The 21386-nt window shown below is 49.4% G+C and overlaps 1 protein-coding gene across 2 annotated transcripts in view; it reads right to left on the bottom strand.

Annotated features, from left to right (window-relative positions):
• Positions 1 to 21386, bottom strand: part of WBP2 (WW domain binding protein 2) — a 417756-nt gene that overhangs the window by 262373 nt on the left and 133997 nt on the right. For both annotated transcript variants that reach the window (XM_069654739.1, XM_069654740.1), the window contains exon 5: positions 8208 to 8345. In XM_069654739.1, the coding sequence (XP_069510840.1) occupies positions 8208 to 8345 (138 nt within the window). The remainder of the gene's footprint in view (positions 1 to 8207; positions 8346 to 21386) is intronic.

Here is a 21386-nt window from a genome sequence, read left to right as displayed (position 1 = left end):
CTGGCCTTAGTCAACGATTTGTGTCCTGTTTTTCATATAGCTGTTATGTCTGACTGCCTGGTAAATTCAGTCTTTATCATGGCTTTAGTTCTGTTTAGTTTGCAGTCTCGGCTCTGTCCAAATCCTACATCTGATGCCGGGCAGATGGTGCCTTCTCATCTCCTTTGGCAAGGAAGTATATTCCTCTGGCCATCCATGCATGCAGGTCTCTACACATTAGTACCTTCCTCTTAGTTTGGAAGCAGAGAGCATCTGGCCCTTTGTTGTGGAATATCTACTGATCTTGTGGTGATACATCCAGTGCAATGTCTAGTGCCATGGGTAGATACTGATGTTCTGATCTTCTTTAGATATACGTGGGCCTCATTATAACCTTGCCGGTGTGGTAAAAACGTGCTGGTAATTCGGTTTACCGGCCCGTTACCACACCGGCAAAGTACAAGGTTACCTGTGGGGTGGCTGGAATTACCTCCAGTTAAGAGCTGTAGGTAATTCCGCCATCCTACCGGCAAAACAAACAAGTTACTTACCTGTAACTGTTGTTCGCCAGCATGGGTCTGGCATGGATTCACATGCTCATGAATATTCCCCGTCGTCAGGCTGGGAAACCTCAGTAAAAGAAAAAAAATCAGTTTCAGTTTCGTTTCTGAACTGTCTTTCTACTAATAACCAATCAATCGTCTTTGGGTCATACTGTCCCCAGCCAATGATTGCCCTCTACCTAAGCCCCTCCTCTGGCAGCCATCTTCAGATCTGGTAGCACGTAAAGTGGCAGTAGGACCAAGAGAAGAGCCGCAGAGGGGTAGGCGGGAGGGTTTGCATGTGAATCCATTCCAGACCCATGCTGGAGAACAGTTACATGTAAGTAACTTGTTCCTTCGCCAGCATGGGGTCTGGCATGGATTCACATGCTCATGAATACAAAAATACATAGCAGTACACACATGCACAACCACGGGAGGTAGCAAGGCTCAACATTAAGCATTTCAACAACTCAACATTAAGCATTGGTTACCTCCTCACCAGGCTCACCTTCAAGCGAACAGGTTGCGCAGCACTGCCTGGCCGACTCTGGACTCCTCCCTGGAATCCGGGTCAACGCAGTAGAATCTCATAAAGGTGTGCGTCGACCTCCACGTAGCAGCCCTGCAGATGTCCAACAGGGGCACACCAGACAAGAACGCCGTAGTAGCAGCGATTGCTCTAGTCGAATGAGCTCTCGGGCGGCCGGTCATCGGTCGGTTTGGCAACGGGTGACAGTGTATGATGCAGCCGAAGAGCCGTCTGGAAATGGAAGCCTTGGAGAGGGCCTTCCCTTGGTTCACAGCGGCAAAGTTCACCAACAGCTGTGATGTCTTCCGGAAACTCTTCATGCGGTCCACGTAGAACTTCAGCGCTCTAGCTACATCCAGCGAGTGCCAAGTCCTCTCAGCCGGCAACGGACGGCGACAGGAAGAAAACGGGTAACACCAAGGGCTCGTTGAGATGAAAGTCCGACGGCACCTTGGGCATGAAGGAGGGGTACATCCTCAGCACTACCCTCTTGGAATGTCAGGTATGGAGGTTTACAGGAGAGGACCTGGATCTCTCCCACTCGTCGTGCAGAGGTGATGGCAACAAGAAACGCTGTCTTCCACGATAGGAACTTCAGCGGTGCCGAATGCAAAGTCCCGAAGGAGGGCCAATAAGCCTGGTCAGCACGACATTGAACTCCCACGCCGGGGCCGGAGCCTTCACCGGCGGAAACGACCACAGCGGCGACCGCCCGGAGTTCTGGTGTAGCGGGAGATAGCCGCCAGATGAATTCTGATGGATGCATGCGCCAGCCCCGCCTTGGCCAACGACAGCAAGTACGGCAGCACTTGAGGGGCCGTAATCCGTAGAGGGTTGATCTTCTGTGCACGGCACCAGACAGCGAACCTCTTCCATTTGTGTCCAGAGCACTTAAGAGTCGAGGAAGCCCTGGCCTTGGCAAGTACCTCCTTGCTGTCCGTCAGGATATCCTATCCTCCGAACTCTAGTGCTGCAGGAGCCAGGCCTGCAGGTTCAGCGACCCTGGGTTGTGGTGCAGGATCACACCTCCTTCCCTGGCAAGAAGATCTGCGTCCGTTGACTGGACGGCACGCTGACATGTCCAGAAGGTCTGGGTACCATATCTGCCTCGGCCACGCTGGTGCGACGAGGTTCATCCTGCACCAAGACCGTCTGAGTTGACTGGTGAGTCGCAGAAGCAACGGCAACGGGGGGGGGGGGGTGGGAACGCATAGAGGAACAGGCCATCCCAGGGGAAGGAGAATGCATTGCCCATGCTCCCCGGCTGGGGAAACCTGCTGGCGAACCTCCGGCACTTGTTGTCCGTCGTCGCAAACAGATCTGTCTGGGGATTGCCCCATCGTCGGAATAGGAGATCCAATTGATCCTGCCGGAGCTCCCACTCGTGGCACGAGCGCAGTTCCCTGCTGAGTGAGTTGGCGACAGTGTTCTTTACTCCTGCCAGGTGGAAGGGTACCAGGAACATCCCCTGGGCGATGGCCCAGTGCCACAGGTCCTGCGCTTCCTTGGATAGAGCTGGGGATCTGGTGCCCCCCCCCCCTGCTTCCGGATGTAGAACATCGTGGAGTTGTTGTCTGTGAAGACCCATACCACTTTGCCCTTGAGGGACGGGAGTAAGGACCGGAGGGCCCAGAATACGGCCTGGAGCTCCAAGACGATGTGCAGAGACCTCTCCTCCGGGAGCCAAAGGCCTCTTGCGTGGAGATCTCCGGTGTGAGCACCCCATCCCTCCAGGGAGGCGTCCGTCGTCAGAGTTTCCTGATGCGCTTAAGTCTGGAAGTCCATGCCCGCTGTGAGATGCGTGCGGGTTCCCCACCACCGGATCGCCTGCCGGAAAGTCTCTTTGAGGGCGATCTTGTCTTCGAAGCTTCCCGTCACCTGTACCCAATCGGCGTCGGCAGCCGCATCCGCAACCTGCACAGTCGCATGAAGTAGATGCATGATGACATCATGCCGAGCAGAGACTTGATGGATCTCACCCTGGCAACCTCTGTGGTCAACAGCAGTTGTACCTTGCCCAGGATGGCCTTTATCCTCTCCTCTGACAGTGACGCCAACCGCGACACCGTGTTGGGTCTGGCTCCCAGGAATAGGGTGTCCTACGATGGCACCAAGCAGGACTTAGCAAAGTTTATCGAGAACCCCAGTTCCGTGAGCAGGCGGACGGTCCTCACTGTGTGGTCGAAGGCGAGTTCTCTTGATTTTGCTCGGATGAGCCAATCATCCCGGTAGGGGTAGACGTGGATCCCCTGCCGGCGAAGCCGCGCCGCCACTGGCACTTCAAACCGAAGGGCAGTGCCTTGAACTGATAGTGCCGCCCTTGGACCACAAAGCGCAGAAACTTTAGATGTCCTTTGTGTATGGGGATGTGGAAGAAGGCATCCTCCAAGTCCAGCGACGGCAGGAAGTCGCCTTCCTCCAGTTGTCCCAGTGCGTGTTGAAGGGTGACCATCCGGAACTTCTGGGATTTTATGAATTTGTTGAGGTGGCGGAGGTCTAGAATGGGCTGCCAGCCACTAGTCTTCTTTCGGTAGAATATTCCGGAGCCCAGGAGCATCCTTGGGACGAATTCTATTGCGGCTTCTTCAGCATTGCTCGTACCTGCAGAAGCAGCTGTGGAATGTGGTTTTCCTTCCTGGCCACGGATGGAAAATGGGGACACTTTTGGAACTCCAGAGTGTGCCCGTGAGCCAGGGCATCCAGCACCCAATGGTCGGAGGTGGACTTCCACGCGCCGATGAAGTTCGCCAGCTGGCCTCCCACCGGGGCGCTCGGGTGGGGGCCCAATGTCACAGCCAGTTCAGTCCTGCTTTGCCGAGGCCTTGCCAACTTGGGTCCCTTGGCGACGACGACAATATCCACCGGCCTTGTTGCGACCTCTGTAGGCTTCCCGCAACGAAGAGCAGTCGTCTGGCGGTACAACGAGAAGCTGCTGCCGAATCCTTTGGCGGCACCATGGGACTTGCCTCCGGAGGTCAGAAAGGATGGCCATCGCTGATGGAGAGAGCCCAAGGCCCGGGCCGTCTCGGTGTCCACGTTGATGGCCTGCAGTGACCAGTCCACTGCTTTGCTGAACAGGTTGATCCCGTCGAAGGGCATGTCCAGTACCCTGGTCTGCACGTCCTGACAGAAGTCGGTGGCCCTGAGGCAACCGCGTCGGCGAAGGCAAACGCTGTTACCCATCTGGTGAAAACCAGTGTCTGCGATGTCCGTGGCCACTGATGGCAAGGTCTGACGCCACCTCGGCTTCCTGCAGGATTTCCAGGGCTTCCGCCCTCTTGTCGTCTGGGAGGAAGTCCAGGAGGGGAGCGATCTCAAACCACAGCTCCCTGACGTAGCGGGCCAAGATCACGAGGGCGTGGCTGCCTTGATAGTCGTTGCTGCCGACGAGATGACCCGTCGTCCCATGACGTCCAGCTTCTTCCCCTCGCCGTCTGGTGGGGAAGTGGAAGTTGATGCCGTCGCCCCTGCCGATTTCTTCTTGGCCGCCGCAGAGACCACCGAATCCGGGGACGGCTGTGCCCTGAGGCACATAGGCCCAGAGTCTGGGACCCGGTACTTCTTCTGGGACCCGGTACTTCTTCTCGTACCGGCCCCTCTTCGCCGGGGCCGTGGACGGATTCTTCAGAAAGGACAGTCCTTGCTCCCAGATGTCATCTAGTAATGGGACTGAGAGGACAGTCTTCCTCTTTGCCTCCCATCGTTGGTAGAGTAACCCCTCCGTCTTCTGCTCTTCGGGGCATGGCTGGAACAGCTCTGATGCCCTGGCGATCATGGCATGAAAGGAGCCAATTTCGTCGGGAGGGGAAGCCTGGGCAGGGTGTGATGGGTGATCCGTTCCGTCGTCACCACCGTCGTCGTCCATACCCGTCGTTGCCGTCTCTGTCTCATCCCTCGGTGGAGGGGATGGAGGTGAAGGCTGGAAGGGTGGGGGAGGATGGGCTCTTCTCTGCTTGAGTAGAAGACTCCCCGACAATCGTCCACCAGAGGCAAAGGTAGCCTCGTCCTTATCTCGGTGCATAGGGTTTGCAGTTCCGACTTGTCGACGTAAAGGCAGTAGAGGCACCTGGAGTGCTGTATTGCTCGCCAAGAGTGCACGGACAGTTATTTATCACCAGTACATTTGCAGAGCAAAGCAAATGCTTTGAACGCAGGTAGACGGAGCAATAACTCACAACCAGATACACAGTTAGCAAAATAATGAGCACTTATACGGCTATTTATTCATAGCTAAGAAGCACAAGTGATAAAAACGGAAATAAATCACAGAAAAGATGGAGAATTCAAGAGAAAAACATCACCATGGGAGTAACTGAATCCCTCATCTCGCCAGAAGCGGCTGGAGGACCCCGGAAACAGCCAGCCAGAGAGCACAACAGCCCACAGGAAGGTCGGAACAAGGCGTCCCCCCTCCGACTGAGGTCTTTGTGTTTTTTTTTTTCCACCTGACCTTTCCAGAGCTTCACATATATGCCCTCCTCAAAATGGGGAGGCAATTTCTCGAACCTTCTGGCATTAGCGCTTGCGCATTGCTGAGTGACAGTTGGTTGCCGGCCGGGTCAACCGACAGTAACCCCCAAGGAGCAAAGCTTCCCTCTTCTAAAGCACCACGGAAAACAATTCCATAACTCATCCTGAGCAAGACATAACAAAAGCAGGTTTCCCAGCACAACTGAGGCCTGCATACCAGGCTCAGCAACGAATAACATTGAAAGCATGTCTTTTAGCAAAGCAAGTGCAGTTTTCACTGAGGCATGGAATAAATATCCATTATAGCTCTGAGTGCCCCCAGAATGCAGTGCGCATCAGCACCATATTTTAGCTCAAGCATAACAATTGCTCGCCCTCCTTGAAGACGTTCTGTAGTCCACATCCTGGGCAGATCCTAAACAGCTTGGATCCAGTTGGCGTCGAGTCTCCTTTGTCCTGGGCCATGTCCACGTGGGGTAGGCCTCAAAGATCTACCGGAATCCTGCAAGAAGTGAATTTCGACGTAAAATCGCCCTTTAGGGGCGAAGAAATTTCCGAAACGGGTCCCCGTTAATAGGAAGATGAAACGGTGGATCTTGAGGCTCGATTTGACTGAAAAATAAAGAGTAAACTCTTTGGAAAAACGCAACACGCAGTAAAAGCACAAGAGCTAAGCACGAGGACTCCCAACACTTGACCGTGCGGTAAAAATCTGAAGATGGCTGCCAGAGGAGGGGTTTAGGTAGAGGGCAGTCATTGGCTGGGGGCAGTATGACCCAGAGACCAGTGATTGGTTATTAGTAGAAAGACAGTTTAGAAACTGATTTTTTCTTTTACCGAGGATTCCCAGCCTGACGAAGGGGAATAATCATGAGCATGTGAATCCATGCCAGACCCCATGCTGGAGAATAGCTGGTATTACGTGCTGGTAATACCAGCAAATCCGCCCCCATGCAATCCTACAGGATACCATGGAATGGGGATTAACAATACTTACTGGCACTCGTAATCCAGCGGTAATTTCACCGGACCGAGTGCCAGTAACAGTGTTACAGGTTGCCGGTATCCTGGCTGTTGCTGCCAGGATACTGGCAACCTCGTAATGAGGCCCATTGGGAACTGGTACAGGTTCCAGATGGATACAAAAGGGTACACAAAATCTGCTGAAGTGTGATCACTTGAGCCATGGATTAAACTGTCAAATCTGAAGTGCTTGTAGCTAGCTGGAGGTCCCACTCTGCCTTGATGAAAAAAGCAGTTATCAGAACTGAAACACTTCCAAGCTACCCAGTACTGTAAAAAGCTGATTTGGCTCCAAAAGGTTGCAAAGCCCAGTTAGGCCAATTCAACATTTTGAGAACATGGCTGGATTGGTTTCATTTTGGATCTTTCAACCTGCAACCTTCTGGACATAGTCGACGGCTTGCGCAAATATCTGGTCTTCGTGCACAGGATAAGGTCTAGCACCAGTAAACAACTGCTATTAAGAGCTAGCTTAGGAAAGGGGAATCACCAGAGAGGGTGATTAGAAAACAAACTAATCTTCATCCTTCCATTGTTATTTAGACAATCTTAAATATCCTTGAGGAGTGTGCCTGCGTGAAAAATGTCTAACCAGCTGTAAAGGTGGGAAGCGAAAACTCCTAGTACCAAGGAATACAAGAAATTCCTATGCACTTCAGGCAAACAGGTTTAAGGTTTGGCAAGCTATATGTACACAAGTGTTTAAAAAGAATCCTTAAAGGAAGGGGCTAGTAGAAAAGTAAGGAAATATGAAAAAGCCAATCTTCAAGTGCAAGAGATGATTTAGAGGAGAAAATAGGACACAACCAAGGGATGTGATGGTAGGAGGGAAAGGCAGAGTTAGAAGTTTAAGAGAGCAAATCATGCACCCGCTTCAGGTACTATATGTAAGGCCAATAGGTCTAAAGATTATGTACCTGCTCCACTTGTGTGGATATCCCAATAGGTGCAGTAAAGGGACACATGGCTACACTAGTACATCCTTTTTTTCTGTAGGCTATTCCCTCCATCGGCATCCCAACATTCCTCCCCTACTACGCCCTTTGTATATGCAAGGTGGGCCTGTGGATTGGTGTTCTCCAAAGTCTCACTTCCCTTACAGAAATGCTACTTGATGTCTCAGTGCTCTATATACCCAACCAAGCACTTGGCTCAAATGAATGTCAGCAAACTAATGTCTGTTGCCATTTCCCAAACTGTTTTTGGTTATTCGTTTTTCCCCACTCTCTCTGGGTTTTCAGGTATCAGACCAAGTGCAAATGGCCTTACCTTACTTCCCAGCATCTCTACCATAATAGTTATGAATGCATCGATTCGGGGTAGTCCGAGAACCAATCCCATAGGCACTCAACTTGTCACCTTTTGCTGCAATGGATACATTTACCTGAAGTCTGTCCCTTGCCAAGAACTCAAGACAGTTCCTAACAGACTTCACCAAACCAACTCCGACCCAAAGGCTGCGATCCATGTTTATACATTCTTTGAGTGGCAAAGCATCGAAAGTTATTAAGTTTAAACCAAGCACATACATCACAATGTGTACCTATTTCTTTAACATGTTGGGTTGGCATTATTGCCATTGAGGAACCATGCTGCAGTGGTGCCTGTATCACACAATCAAACTACTGGATTATTCAATCACTTCGCTAAAGCCTTCTTACCTGTAGGGGGAGGGGCATATGGGTAACCTGCAGGAGGTGGTGGGTAGATGCCATTAGCTTCAGGAGGTGAGAAGGGATAGGCCCCATTCGGCATATAGGAGTACCCATAGGCATCATTTGGGGCTTCACCCCTGGAAGCTGTAAAAAAATAAATACATTTAAAAAAAAGAACAAAACTAAGTATCAACAGTTGCATTCTCCATTCTTTATCGAAACGTTTTCTAAACAAGGAAAGGGATCTATGCGGTAGCAGCAGCAAACAAAAATAAATATTACCCCCATGGCAATTCAGATACGTACCTCTCCCCCCTTCCATAATGTATTACAACCCTACCCCTGCAGTAGGCGAGGCTAGCACATTGAAAAAGATGCAGCATTAGAATTTAGAACCACGTGGTACTCCAAGATACAGATTACAGTAGAAGCTATTAATTCTCACTGATCCCCTAGAATCATGTGCCCACCACAGCCGAGTGACTCCTGGGATGCACACACAGTCCCAAGGGAAAAGGAGATGTGCATTAAAGGCATGGTCTAGTAAAAAATGTTATTTAAAAAATAGAAAGGCAACATAAAAAAAAATTCTAGCATTCTCTTTTTTAAAACTTCTTATGTAAAATTTTGGGCTATTCAAGCTCAATGGATGCCCTCCTGTGCTGGCTTTTGCGGCACTAATGAAGGAAAAGCCAGCCAGCTGTAGTAAACAAAAGCTACCGCTGGGTGGCTTTCCCTTCATTAGTGATGTACGTGGAGGACGGGGACCGGAGACCAGAGCAGGAAAGCTGCAGCTGAATCTCGGTAAGTGCTATTTATTTAAAAAAAAAAAAAAATAAGCACTAGCTGCTTCTAAGTTTTCCGGGCTGGAGGAGCTTTAAAAACGTTGTATTTTTGTTTGCGGTCGCTTTTGAAGCGACCGCAAACATAAATACAACGTTATTGTGTTGGAAAACACCGGAAAGAAAAACCGCAGCGTTTTCCAACACAACCGCGTTGTGTTTCTGCCTGCTGTGGCTATCACTTTGGGTCTCCGGTGCTCCCAGGGGAGCACCGGAGACCCAAAGTGAAAGCCACAGCAGGCAGAAACACAACGCGGTTGTGTTTACATGGCGCGTAGTGTTTCTGCCTACAGCCGATTTCCCATTTGGGGCTCTCGGAGAGCCCCAAATGGGAAATGCTAAATGCTGCGTTGTTACTGCCTAAATCTGCTTTCCCCATGGGGAGCCCGAGAGCCCCAAATGGGAAAGCAGATTCAGGCAGAAACAACGCGGTTGTTTTCCGCAACGTTATTGTGTTGGAAAACGCTGCGGTTTTTCTTTCCAAGTTTCTCAGGCTCCTCCGGCTCCCCGTGGGGAGCCCGAGAGCCCAAAATGGGAAAGCAGATTCAGGAAGAAACATAACGCGGTTGTGTTGGAAAACGCTGCAGTTTTTCTTTCCGAGTTTCTCAGGTTCCTCTGAGCCAGAGGAGCCTGAGAAACTTGGAAAGAAAAACCGCAGCGTTTTTCAACACAATAACGCTTCAAAAGCGACCGCAAACATAAATACAACGTTTTTAAAGCTGCGGTTTTATTTCTAAGTTTTCCAGGCTCCTCCAGCCCGGAAAACTTAGAAAAAAACCCACAGCTAGTGCTTATTTTTTTAAAAAAATAAATAGCACTTACCGAGATTCAGCTGCAGCTTTCCTGCTCTGGTCTCCGGTCCACGTCCTCCGCGTACAGCACTAATGAAGGGAAAGCCACCCAGCGGTAGCTTTTTGTTTACTACAGCTGGCTGGCTTTTCCTTCATTAGTGCCGCAAAAGCCAGCACAGGAGGGCATCCATTTCACAAAATGGATGCGCCTATGTGCTTGCTTTTGCAAATTTTGAGCTTGAAAAGCTCAAAATTTTACATAGGAAGTTTTAAAAAAGAGAATGCTAGTATTTTTTTTTATGTTGCCTATCTATTTTTTAAATAACATTTTTTACTAGACCATGCCTTTAAATAACAAATCCAGTAACCAGTTAGGGCAGGATTCCAGTTTTGTTCACAAGTCCTCTTAAGAATTTGGCTTCCATGGATTTTCAACTTTCTTTTTGTGATTGGAGGGACTTCTACTGATGTTCACCTGTCGCTGCAATACTTTTTCCTGATGTGCTGCCCTTAGTAGCCCATAGGGGTGATTTACATACACAGTTTGGCCACAGTGTTATTCTAACACCTTGCATGTGTACCAGGCTGTAAAGAGGTAGCAGCTGTAAATTAGTTTTGGCAACACCAGGTTTATAGCCATTTTGATAGCATTAGTAGCACACTGCTCTAACATGGCAGCTGTTGGGAAAGATTTTCTTTTGAGCCTTTCCCTCCAGATTTTGCTGGGACCCCCAGTCTTTTGCTTCTTTTTGTAACCCTGCTCTGACTTTGAGGTCAGTAAAGCCTTCTCCTTTACTCCTCTTGCCCGTTTTGCTCCTTATGGGCAAACTGACTAGTACCCAAGACTGTTGGAATGCTTGTATTTTTACAGTTGCACACATCACCTTACAGGAACTGCAGTTAGGATACTTTGTATCCTTATAACTTGTTACCGAATAGCTTTTTGGTTACTTTGACGATGTGCCTAAGACAAGCTGGTGGCAACTGTAATTTTTTTTACAGTTTTTGTGACTTTTTCTAGAGCACTTTTGCATTTACGTCGAATGACTACTAAAGGAGGCTAGCATCCTAAAATAGCTGTGACATAAGATAGTACAGGGGACTGGACTGTCTGGTTCCAGTCCTCACCCAGTCGCGCCCGAAATTCTGTTGCTGGACAGATGCAATGACCAGTGGTTGTACACGATTGGTCAACCCTGGGCTTTTTTTAACGTTACCTCCCAGCTTGAATCTTGGATAAAAGGAGGGCTCCTGCAGCTATTCCACAGATCATTGATGGAACCGAGACTTGTACGAAGAAGAGTCCCATGTCGACCCGAGGACAACGCCTACAGCCGACCAGCATCGACTCCTGTGATTGGGCCAGTAAAACCCTGCTTCTCTGCCTGATCTCAGAAGACTTTCTAGGGTGCTTCTACCCTTGGACCAGATGGAAAAACCAGTCTTGACCCCAGCTCACAAATCCACACCTTGGAAGCCTTCAGAAGTGTCCCTGGACCACCTAGTGGACTGCCTAGCCCCTTTTTGGGCTACCATGCTGCAGCCATTGTCATTCCAAGAAGAGCCTTGTGACTTGCAAGATCTTCAGTTTATATCACCGGCCGCCGCCTGACCGTGGTGACTGGCGCTAGAACCATCCTTCTGCAATCCTGTGGGGAATCCTGAACGGTCTGCACCGCTTAGGTCTGCATATTTTCGTCATTTGGGGGTCTTCAAGAACTTGCCTGGAACCATCTTGAAGTAAATATTGATCTTACTTTGAAGAACTTTGCAATAACCAACACAGCCCACTACACCAGTTCTGAAATACCTTCCCTGAAGAAACCATAGCTGGAACTTGTGACTGTTTGGGCACAAGGCCCCCTCCATCTTAGGACTCGTCTTCATAAGACAAAGGGAACTGGGTTTTCCAACTGTTCATCCTGCATCCGATTACTCACCTGTTGAATACTGGTATGTAATGTATAACCACCACAGCGGGTAGGAAGAACGCAGAGAGAGGCTTGGGCACGCGAAGTCGGGGACCGCCTATGCCAGCACAGTAGAGGCCCAATATTCTCAGGCCACACAACTCTAAAAGCACCCCACCAGGCCACGAGTGGGCTAACACGCATAAAGGGCACAGCTACATACCAGGCCCATAGGGGTGAAACAGCCGAGGCCCCGGTAAGAGTGGTGGCGCCGTTCCTCCACAAAACAGAGTGGCGGTGAGGGACAAGCTGACTGCACTCGGTGCAGCGAGCTGGAGGGTGATCCACAACAGGCAAGGAATAGGGGTACTGAGCAGAGCTCACCAGCCTAAAGCGTCCCGCATACAAAATCGTAAGACTATATAATCACACCCGCATATAAAACCGCACGGGGAGCAGATGAACGGCAGGGAGCCAAGCACATCAAGGAGAGAACAACAGAGGGCACAGCGTGAGCCCCCAATATACAGTGGGAGCCGGGATAACTACAGAAGAAAGGGGGGACAGTGCATTGACCATCCCACTGGAGCATGGGAGGTGGTGGCGGAGAGCAGCTACGACTGGCATATAGGAGAGTAAGCCTGACCGGGGATGGCCCGCGAGGAAAAGGCAACTCCCTTGCTAAACGCATCTGCGCTAAAGATTGCAGATTTGGCATGGTGGCAGAACTGAGTCCACCGTACTGGCGACCGGTGTGGCCATTGGGGAGTGCAGCAAGTGAGGCAAGGCAGAGGAGGAAGAGATAAAAAATAGCCCTAGCCACAAACCACTGAAGTATGCGACTGAACTGGAGCCTGGGAAAACGAGGACAAGCCGAAGTTTTATGGCAAAAGGCAATAAAAGGCAGACCCGCCTACCATTCACCCAGAAAGAAGGGCTACAAAAGAATACAGATAGACTGGCATCCACCATGGAGACGTCCCTTCCCAAGGAGGAGCAATAGCGGGCCCTAGTGTGGACACCCCTGCGTCGGAACTGAGCCTGGTCCTTACGGAAATGCTCACCGGCTTCGCCACCATTAAAGCCAAAGCAGTAGGACCTCTGAGGTGGAAACCAGAGTCGGCACGCTAGAGGACACCAGCAACGAAACCGTACAGGCAGTGCAGGAGCTACGGAGGGAGGTGAAAGCAATAAAGGACAAAAACGAGGACCTCGAGGCAAGGTCGAGAAGAAACATCAGGGAGGTGGGAATTCCAGAGATGGTCCCGCAACAGACTATGGAAGTCTTTATGGAAACCTTTATAAGAGATGTGCTAAAGGGGCTGTCGCTGTCCTCTCAATTCCTGGTCGAAAGAGCACACAGGATTCCGCAACTGGCTCTGAGACCAGGGCAAAATCCACACCCAGTGATAGCGAAAGTACTCAACTATCGGGACCGAGATGTCATTCTGAGAAGGAGGAGGGAGTTCGGGGGCCTAACATTTGAAAACAGCAGAGTGTTCTTTTACCCGGAATTCCCCCCAGCTGTCCAGAAAGCTTGCATGGCCTTTGCAGCGGCAAAGAGGAACAGGCACTTCAATACTCCATGCACTACCCCTCCAAGCTGCGGGGGGCCAGCACAATGGCAGGGCTCACTTCTTTCCCAATCTGGAGGCCTTACAAAAATTAATCGAATCGCTGCCAAAATGATCCGACAGACAACAAAATATTGGAGACTGATTTCACCACATGAGACTTGCAGCGGTGCAGCGACCTGGCAAGATATTAAGGACAACGGCCGCTCAGTGGGTGGTTCGGTATAGTGATGACCCGATGGATGGGTAATGTTACACCAGCGCTAGAAATGTAATGAATCATTCCTGAAGCGTATGATAAAAGTTTCATCGTTTGTCCTCTCGAGGTTCAGGGAACTGGAGGCTACTTGGGTGATGGTGTCCAGCACCCCCGGGCTGTTGCTCGAACTGATGTTGTTGGGAGGTTGTGTGGGGAGGGATGTTTACACTGCAGGTTGGGGGCGGCCAGTGTGGGTGGGGGCTGGGGGGGTAGTGTTGGGGTAAGTCGGGGAAGGGCGGGCGAAGAAGGGACAAGTTTCCCTTATGGCACGGTTGGGGTATTACAAAATGGTTCACATCTCCTCAAAAGGACCACTAGTGATTCTGCAGAACGACTGGGATTATGGGGCGGAATAGCCCTTCTCTATAGTCCACACCGAAGCTATGGCACTTAAGGTAGTTAGCTGGAACGTGAGGGGGGGATGAATGAGCCACCTAAAGTGATGCAATATTGCTAGGGACATAGGGCGAACGTAGTTGTGCTACAAGAGACCCATCTCAAAGGCAAAGGGAATGAAGGAGTAGCCAGGAGCTGGGGCAATTGCAAATACTTCCCCACATACTCAGCTGGAGTGATGACGCTGGTAGACAAGTCGCTGGGGTTTCCGGTGAGTGGCACTGTAATTGACCCCGGGAGTTGGGGGGTGGTAGGTTTGTTATCGTTTCCGGATCTATAGGAAACACAGCACTCACATTAGTCAACATATATGGGCCGAATGCAGATGGCCCTGAATTCTTTAACACATTACTAGGGCAATGCCAAAAGTTCCTGCACACCACATACTGTGGCCGGGCGACTTAAATGTGGTGCTGGACCCACGTGTGGACAGGAGGCGAGAGGAGGCGCTCAAGAGCAGTCGAGGCAGTGCTGAACGTCATGGAGGCACTTGACCTGGGGGACGTTTGGCGATTACTACACCCGGGGGTGGAGGGATTCTCGCACCAATCCCACGGCGCACAACACCTCTACCAGACTGGACTACATCCTTGTGTGCCCTCACCTGGTGCACTGTACTGAGGAATGAATGTTACTCCCGAGGATGCTCTCGGACCACTCCCCGGTGTTGTGGTCCATGCGCCTGGAGGGAACGGTGCCCTGCCCCCGTTAGAGATTCAAGCCAGCAGCGCTACTGGACATTGCGTTCCAAGAGTGAAATACATACTTTAATCAAACACTATTTATGAGAAAACCAGAGCACTGTATCAACGAAGGGGACACTGTGGGAGGCTTTCAAGGTGGTGCTGAGGGGAGGATGCTTGTCCACAGAAATAGGGGTACTGAAACTGATTTGTAGGAAACTAAATGAAACAGAGCTTGAAATACGATAGATAGGGGGAGGCGAGCAGGTTGAACACCCCGTGCTCGCTTGCGAAACTAAAGGAGGAACTGGATCGCTTTCACGACTTGGCCGAGCAGGAGCGGAGGTCCTTTGCCCAACCAGCAATGGCGCGTAGATATGGGGTGGTGGGGAAGACATCTGGCGGCACTAGTAAGACACGAACGAGGCTACAAAGAAATCACTGCAGTAAGGACAACAGCTGGGAAGTTAGCGGTGAAACCAGACGAGATTGCGGAAGTATTTTGTGGGTATTATGAATCCCTTTACTCCACAAGGGGCACCTTACTGAAAAACCGAGCTCAACTAGTATATTGAGGCAGCGGCACTCCCCAGACTCAGTGTTGAAGCAGCTCAGGCCCTGGCGGCTCCCCCTCACAGTAGAGGATATACTGGGTGTGGTGCGGAATATCCCCTCCTCCAAAGCGCCTGGGACTGACGGCATAACAGCCAGGTTTTATAAGGAGTGGGGTCCAGAGGTGGCTCAGCATATGCTGGGAGCCTGGGAGGAGGGAATGGTGTTGGGGCAACTCACGCCCACGATGCAGGAAGTGGGGATCACTGATTGTTAAGCCAGGTAAGGACCCGTTGGATTTCTCTTCATATCGCCAGATATCACTGCTGAATCTAGATACAAAAATGTTCGCTAAAATACTGGCAGACCGTCTCCTGCCGCACATCACGCCTATAATCCATAGGGACCAATCCGGGTTCATACCAGGGAGGTCGACCTCCCTGAATCTTCGGCAGTTGTTTGCGATACTGGCACAGATAGATCCCTCCACGCAGGCCATTGCAGCGTTGTTAGACATGGAAAAAGCATTTGATTCTGTCGAGTGGAGTTACCTTAAATATTGTCCCAAGTAGAGATCACTACATATTTCTAGAGAGCAGAGCAACTAATGTACGCAGACGCCAGCGCTCAGATCAGCATTGGGGGCACACTGTCGGACCTGAGGGGGACCCGGCGGGGGTGCCCACTGTCTCCCTTAATCTTTGCTATTGCAATAGAGGTCCTCGCAAGTAGGCTGCAGAGATTTCACGGACGCAGAGGACCATCCATGGGGGGGGGACCGAGTGAACTAATCTTGTTATATGCAGATGATGCAATTATCTACATCAAAAACCTGGATGTAAATCTGACCCCACTAACACAGGAGATTGTGGAATTCGGAGGTGCCTCCGGACTCAGGTTGAACTGGGCCAAATCCTTTCTGTTGCCTATGAATAAGAACACCACCAGCCCGCCGAACACAGAGGGGTTTGGATGGGAGCAGTCCATCGTTACATACCTAGGAATCAAAGTCATAGGGAAGCCCAGTCGTTGGTAAGGGATAACCACGAGAGCTGCCTGCAGATCCTAAAAACAAACGTGGATGGATGATGCAGACTCCCACTCACACTCATGAGCAGGATCGCTTTGGCCAAAATGGTAACGATTCCAAAGCTTCCCTACATGTTCCAAAACATACCTGTATGGCCGGGAGTGAGCTAATTCCAAGAAGTGCGCTCCCAACTGATTAAGTTGGCCTGGTCGCCGAAGACCCCTTGCATAGGATGGGAGGTGTTAACAATGCCATGGGAGGAGGAGGGATTTGGCGCCGCCGACATCGAGGCATATTTCCTGGCGGCTCAACTATCTTTTGCACAGTTTTGGATGCCGGAAGCACAGTCAACACCCCATGTATGTATAGAGCTGGGCTCGGTGAGCCCTCACTCCCTACAAGGAGTTTTGATCTTAGGCAATCTTTATGCGGATAAATGTAAAATAGTCCATGTGTCCTGCACAGTGCATGCATGGAGGAGGGCCCTGAAAAGACTTGTGTGGTGCATCCGTTTGACCCGGGCATTTCACTCGGGCATATAGAAATCTTGAAACCAACCTGCGACAAGCTACTGGCAAGGGACTGGGAGGGGGTGGGTATTGCATGGGTGGAAGATATGTATCCGAATGGGGAGTTTGTCTCACAAGAGGAATTTGTAGATAAGATGGGTAACTGGTTCCAAAGTAAATTGCAATACTTCAAGATGAAGGCAGCCTTCAGGGAGTGGTTACCAACATTCCCTGCAATGCCACACACAACTCCGCTATTGCAATACATTAGAAATTCCCCGGGATGTAGAGGGGTGATCAATATATAAAATCATCCAGGCTGACTCGCAACGCAAACCCCTTTGTTGCAAAAGCAGGTGGGAGGAGGACACATGGGAGACCTTTAGCGATAAATAATGGAAGGTGCTGTGTGGTATCACATACAGGAGCCCTCAGCTCCAGACTACAGCAAATACAACTTCAGACCCTACATAGGGTACATCACCCCCGCACGGGTACATACATATGATAACACTAAAACGGCCAAGTGCCCGAGATGCAACATAGAACCAGCAGATACTGTACACATGTTGTGGTTGTGTGATAAGTTAAAACCCTATTGGGAGGGAGTGATCAAGATCATGTTGGAGATGCTGGGGCAGACAATTCCATGTACAATGTTGTGCAGCATGTTTGGGTGGTCCCTGTGTGCACCAAAGCAATACGTTAAGTTGTTAGCAACCTGTATGATAGTAGCTAGAAGGTGCATACTGATGAAGTGGATTAATGCATCCTCGCCAGGAGTGACTAAATGGTTGAGTGATTTAACATGCCTGAGCAACATGGACAGGGACTAAGCAGCCATCTGTGGTCATCATAATAGACCTAAAAACATCTGGGACCCTCTCATGGCATACCTCTTGACTCAAGACAAGGCCCTAAAGAGCGAGGAAGCATGATTGAGAAGGAATAAAGGTCATATCAACGGCTCTGTCTGGGAAGGAAACGCCTTGACTAAGTGGACTGATGAACAAAGTCCAATCGAGGTGGCGAATACCCCGCAGAACGACACATCATACGACATATATTCACTGACAAACAGTATAATAAAGACATGTTTAAAATAATAAAATAAAAAAAGAGCCTTGAAAACTTTACCACTCTACCTTGATTGGGTTTTGGCTAATCTCCCAGTATCTTCTGGGTTTACCATAAATAGGGACGCCTCCTAAAATTCTGCCCCAGGGCTGATGTTAGATCTTCATCTTAACAGTAGCCATTGTGGTTTTAATATGCTTTTTAGTTCCAGCTCATGGTCATTTTGTTTTGCTCGCCTTCTTTGTCCGAGTAGTTCAGAAGACATGGCTACAATTTTCTTTTTGTTGATGCTGGCTCATCCTCTGCTCACAATTGCACACTCGGTTTATATTTAGACCAGTGCAAACTTGTTAAAGTCCCCCAGATATCCCAATTTAAATCCAATGTGGGGGTCCCTTGAAACATTTGTGCGTGGCTTGGAGTTTGATTAGTGAGTGAATGTGTTGATCAGTGGGAAACCCTTGCATCCCTAAGATTAAATTCCTCATCTCATCTGATCGTTCCTGCTGAGATTGGCTTCTTCCGAGAATCTGTGTGTGGCCATACTGGCTGGTCCCTTTGTCCTTTGCAACCAGCTTTTCACTGCTGGTGGAATCTCTCGCTGTCCCTTTGCTCTTTTAGTTCTCCTTTCTGGATGGTTCCTGGCCTGCAGATGCTGTACCCCCTGGTAAAACATCCTTGGTGCCCACTTGCCTAAAGGTTTGGGGTCTCTCCTTGTGGTGCTGGACTGGACATTTGATTCACTGCTAGCTGCTCTGCTCGGTCATGGGGAATCTTGGGTCCCCGCCAGCAGTGGTTTCTCCACAGGACCGATTCCTTGCAGGCTGGCTGTATACTCCTGCTCTCCTGGATGAACCTTTGACTCCTTGCTGGGCCTTGTAGAGTGCTTCTTGTACTCATGTTGTTGTGTTCTTCACCTCTTGGATCAGCTGTCAGGCTGCTCATTTGTCATCTACTTCTCTTCCTGATCCGGGCTGGGACGCGAGTTCGAGACAATACATTTGGAGGCCCCAACTAATGCCATCAGTACCCAATTCAGACAGGAAATGCTGCCTATCCCCAAACGATACTGACCCATTTTTTAAGCCAACACTGCCAGAAGCATCTGTCCCTAGGTCCTTAGGTCCTGATGTCATAGTTGGTCCTGTTACCAAAGGTTCTCTGGAACCTGGAGTAGTGTTTTTTGTAGCTCTCCCGTACCATTGATCGAAATAGGCCTTGGGCTCCCTATGCAACCAACTTTTTCTGCCCTGTTTGTATTCGAACCTTGGGCTGGAATTCTTTTTTGGGTTGCCTCAGGCTACCCACGTGCTGTAACTGTAGGGTAGAGCAAGAACTACTTTTCCACATAAGTGCCACAGGCCATTTGCATTAATCTGACATTTCTCCTTGGTCTGTCCTCCTTGGGGTCCTTTACTATCCAGATCAGAAAAAATAATTTTAGATAGTACCCGTGATTTTATATACATTTTAGCATAATGAACTACTGCAGTTCACCCTTTACTACAAAATATAAAAGTGCTACCGTAACAGACTCTAGTTAAATGTTTGCAACTTGTTACGTGGGACAACTGAGAACAACAATTCAGGCACATGACTGCATTTATAATTATATCTATTTGTTGGACCTTTGTGCCAGTTTCTTGAGTGGTTTAACCCCTTTCTTCTCTCCTTTCTAGGACACACAGTGGAACAATACTCCCCGGTTAGGTTTGTCCTTTACACTGCGTTTTATGGTGGTGGAACCACTGACTAAGCCGTATTTCATATATTTACAGGCTTTGTTATTATAGTCTCCAAGTAATTATTTGATCATGTGTTTAACCTTGATGCAATACTAAATGAATGGTGTGCATAGATTATACAGTAGATTAGATTATTTTATTGTGCATGTGCCTCTGCCCAACTGTTCTTAAATTCCAGCCCATCTGACTGAGTGTTTTGCCAAGTACTACCCAATTTGATCGAATTTTATTGATGGAATGATAAATCTGGCCGAATTCAGCCAGTAACATTGAATCAAATCGATAGAATCAAATTGGGTAATCAAGACCGAACATGGGGAGCGAGGGTTGCAGATATGTCCCACACTCCCCATGTTCGGTATTGATGGCCTTGCGGGGGTTCGAGGGGTGTCCCCGCTTCCTGAGTATTGGAGACAGGGGATGAAAAACAAAAAAAGAGAAAAGGGGACCCTGCAGAGTCAGATCCGATCCACGGAAGAGGGACGCCCCCGATGCCTCAGGATCTGGAGAAGGAAGCGGACGTGCAAAAGCGGGGGGGGGGCATATTTCATAGATTTGAGGCGTTTGGGTGCAGCAAAATTGGTTTTGCAGCGAAATTGACTGCAAACAATTCTGCCACGGCCAAATCACTGATCTTTCTGCCATGGCAACAATTGTGAGCTGGGACTAACTTGATGGGCTACTTAACTAGGATAAGTCTTCCTTCACAACCTCAACATAAGGGAGAAATAAAATATCAAAACTCTTTGTCTTTGGTTTCACAAGGTCTAGAGGAGAGCTAAGCATAAGAAATGCTAGGCTAAGCTACATGCACTCCCTCTCCACCATTCTTAAGCCTTCATACCAAATCCATCCCCCTTGCTGCCAATGCCTGGCAACATCTGCACATATGCTGAGGGGTTAGCAATTTATGGCGTTTAAGCTTCTTAAAGATTTCCTCCTTTTTTCGCAATCCTAACCCTAGGGAGATCCTTGGGGTTAAACATTTCAGGGAAGTGTAAATACTCATGTTCTGACGGTTTCTTGAAAAAAACATACAACTTTTGTGGACACCAGCTTTACCGAAATTCTTACTCTACCTAACTCTTCAAATATGCACTTCAGATGCCAGTCTCTACATCCTCCTTTACGTAGCAAAGCAATCTCCAACTCCCTTGCGGAGTGCAGAGTTTGTCCTTCTGAGACTATCCTTTTTCTGTACCTTAGAGAATAATTGTCTGCTCCATGGTAGCCCAGTCTACACTAGATTGTTGGTGAAATAGCTAGCTCCTGGAGCTTTAAGTTGTGATCTCCACATATTTGTTTCTCATCTTAGCTGTGCCACCAGTTAGTTACTGTGACCCACTTACTTTGATGCAGTAAGAGTGGTCCCAACATCATGCACTGTTCTCTAGCATGTTGATGTGGAAAAAGGTGAAGCAGAGTGAGTCGTGCCCTATGGATGCCAGGACTTTACCTCCCCTGCGACCAAATGCTGGTAGTGTAAGCTCAGTTTTACTTAAATTGGGTTTTGCGCAACACATGAACAGTACTAGAGCACAGGTCTTGCTTCGCTGCTCGGAGGGAGAAGTCTCTCCCTACTGGAATTCCCAAGGGTTCCAGTCGGCCTTCAAATCATGAATGTGCTTGTGAAAACAAAGCAAAGGCCACATCTTGGCTCACATCCTGAGACATTGATGAAAGGTGGTTGACATAGCTTGTGCGGCCCCTTCATGCACACCACTGCACAAGCGTGTCCCCAACCTTTTTATTTTCAGTTGCAGATATCACCATGTTGAAGTGGACAGCTGATCCATTAAATTCATTTAAGTACAATA

This window comes from Ambystoma mexicanum, chromosome 3q (assembly GCF_040938575.1).
Source record: "Ambystoma mexicanum isolate Mex_15411 chromosome 3q, UKY_AmexF1_1, whole genome shotgun sequence".
NCBI classification, from domain to species: domain Eukaryota; kingdom Metazoa; phylum Chordata; class Amphibia; order Caudata; family Ambystomatidae; genus Ambystoma; species Ambystoma mexicanum.
The sequence above is the reverse complement of the archived record's forward strand: the minus strand, read 5'-3'. Positions and strand labels throughout refer to the sequence as shown.